Source organism: Pundamilia nyererei, unplaced genomic scaffold, assembly GCF_000239375.1.
Source record: "Pundamilia nyererei isolate P.nyererei 1_Seehausen unplaced genomic scaffold, PunNye1.0 scaffold00523, whole genome shotgun sequence".
Classification (NCBI taxonomy): Eukaryota; Metazoa; Chordata; class Actinopteri; order Cichliformes; family Cichlidae; genus Pundamilia; species Pundamilia nyererei.
This window is the reverse complement of record NW_005187924.1, coordinates 57224-59366: the sequence shown is the minus strand read 5'-3', so window position 1 is coordinate 59366 and position 2143 is coordinate 57224. Positions and strand designations below refer to the sequence as shown.

Here is a 2143-nt window from a genome sequence, read left to right as displayed (position 1 = left end):
GTTTATATGTTCCTCCTTTGTTTGCCTCCTGCGTCCTGCTGTGTCAGCCTTAGCCATTTGATCCTACAGTCTTAATATGTGAGCAATATAAGGGGAATACAGAGCTTTTGGTCCCCATTTTCTAATAATGCAACCAGTAGGGAAACAGTCTGAAATACTTAATATGTAACAAAACAATAAAAAAGGTCTTATCTCCAACAGGTGAGCCGATCCTCCCTCACCTCTATGGGGGGAATCTCACCCTCACTGAATTCAAGTTTTTATTACATTTTTTTGTTTTATTTGTGTGTTAGTAAACACAGCACTCACACTACATTAGTTTTGGTTGAACTCTTTATTCACACATCAATGTCAGTACTTTCTTAAGCGAGGGAAGATCAGCTCACCTGTCAGTGTCAGAATTAGCCACCAATCCTGGCTACTTTTATTCTATAAAAAAACTATAAAAACCAATAAAATTATAAAAATTATTAATAAATAATAAAAGAACAGACCTGTCCCATCCCCACTTTTTAAAAAAAAACAACCTTTTGCACAGGGTCAGGGGCTGGGAAAGCATTATGGCAATGAAGGTCCTCACTGAGATAGTTAAACGGGGTTGTGTGTGTGTGTACCTGTGAGGCCTGTACAATGATGGGAACTCCCAGCAGCCTTTGTCCCGTCAGCCCAATGGCCAGAGGAACTGAACTTGCCTCCACGAACTCTATGTAGGCGATGCCCTTTGACCTGCGGGAGTTCCTGTCTGAGATCATCCTGACGTCCCGAACCTAAACACAGGAGCAACATTAGTTGCCATAGGAACCAACCAGCCGATCCACCGGAGTAATCAGAGTAAAGCCAGTGCAGAGGTAGGGCCTGACGGGACCGGCCGCGCTGCGGTTCACATTTCATTAGTATCCATCGTCTGTCTAACATACATATGCATTATGTTTACTGTGTAACCATTCTGCATATGGAGCTCACGCGTCACACACTCAGCCTGTCCCAGAGCGCCGTGTCCTTCCACCGAGGAGCTGACAGCGATCAAGTAAAAAGCTCACACAGCAGAAACATAACTATGGATTCGATGGTGTTCACAGGGTACGTGTGAACTATCACGTATCATAACAGGAAGTGATATCACTTCCCTAAGGTTTAAACCCCTCCAAGGCCTATTACAGTTCTGATTTTTCCAAGTAGAGTAGATTTGAAAACCCTTTCCACGCCGATGGTGGAACGAGTGGGCGGGCTTGAGGGTCCGACTGCTCGCAGGTACGATCGGCCGAGGCTCGAGCGCACGGCGGCGACATTCTGTCTCCACCGTTTTCTGTGACCAAACACAAACGTACACTCTGTAGCGTGAACGAGTAAAATAGAAGCAATGAATCAAAAATCACGACAAGAAGAACTCCACCAACCAGAGAAAAGAGAAGTGAAGGAGCGCCCGCGGTGAGCCACGAAAGCATTGAAGGTTTAAACCCCACCAATCAGACGACGCCTGTGGTCAGCACGCGGCGGAAGTGGGAAGAAGAAACTCCCCGTGACTTGCAGTCACCCCTACACGCTGAGGAGGCGCTGCAGTAGGCCCACGATAGAAACAGGAAGTTGGCGTCTCACCTTCCCCACCGCAGAGAAAAACTCCTCCAGGTCTCGGGGGCGGATGCGGGCGGCGAGCTGCATGCAGAACACCGTGCGGGCGTCTCGCTCCTCGGGCGTCAGGTTATCGATGGGCTGCCTGCAGAAAGAACGCCATCAACACCAGTTATTGATCCCGTGAGACAGGCACAGACTCCTCCCCTCAGACCCACACTCTCACCTGATTGGACTCTTCTCCTTCCTGACGGGACTCTTACTCCTCGACCGCCGCCGGCTGAAACATGCACACAGGGTTCTACTGCAGATTCTACTGTTCTACTGAACACTTCCTCTACAGTTTTCAAGTTAAAAGCCTTCCTCTGTGTTAGAGCTGCCACAAACGATTATTTTGATAGTCGACTAGTCACCGATTATTTTTGCGATTAGTCGACTAATCAGATCATCATCCATTGGACGTAAAGCGTACAGCTTATTGCACCAGCAGCATCTGCTCTTATATAACTATCATTAGCTTACAGCTTGAAGTGTTTGTGCTAACTAAAAATAAAGACAAGATGATAGTTTATTA

The 2143-nt window shown here is 47.1% G+C and overlaps 1 protein-coding gene across 4 annotated transcripts in view; it reads right to left on the bottom strand.

The window, feature by feature from the left end:
- LOC102213929 (RNA-binding protein 39-like) overlaps window positions 1–2143 on the bottom strand; it is a 12491-nt gene that overhangs the window by 4980 nt on the left and 5368 nt on the right. For 3 of the 4 annotated variants that reach the window (XM_005754204.2, XM_013907787.1, XM_013907789.1), the window contains 3 exons: window positions 1796–1849; window positions 1597–1714; window positions 615–767 (listed from right to left, as the gene is read on the bottom strand). In XM_005754204.2, coding sequence (XP_005754261.1) covers window positions 615–767; window positions 1597–1714; window positions 1796–1849 — 325 coding nt within the window. The remainder of the gene's footprint in view (window positions 1–614; window positions 768–1596; window positions 1715–1795; window positions 1850–2143) is intronic. The other variant, XM_005754205.2, reaches the window with a different exon arrangement.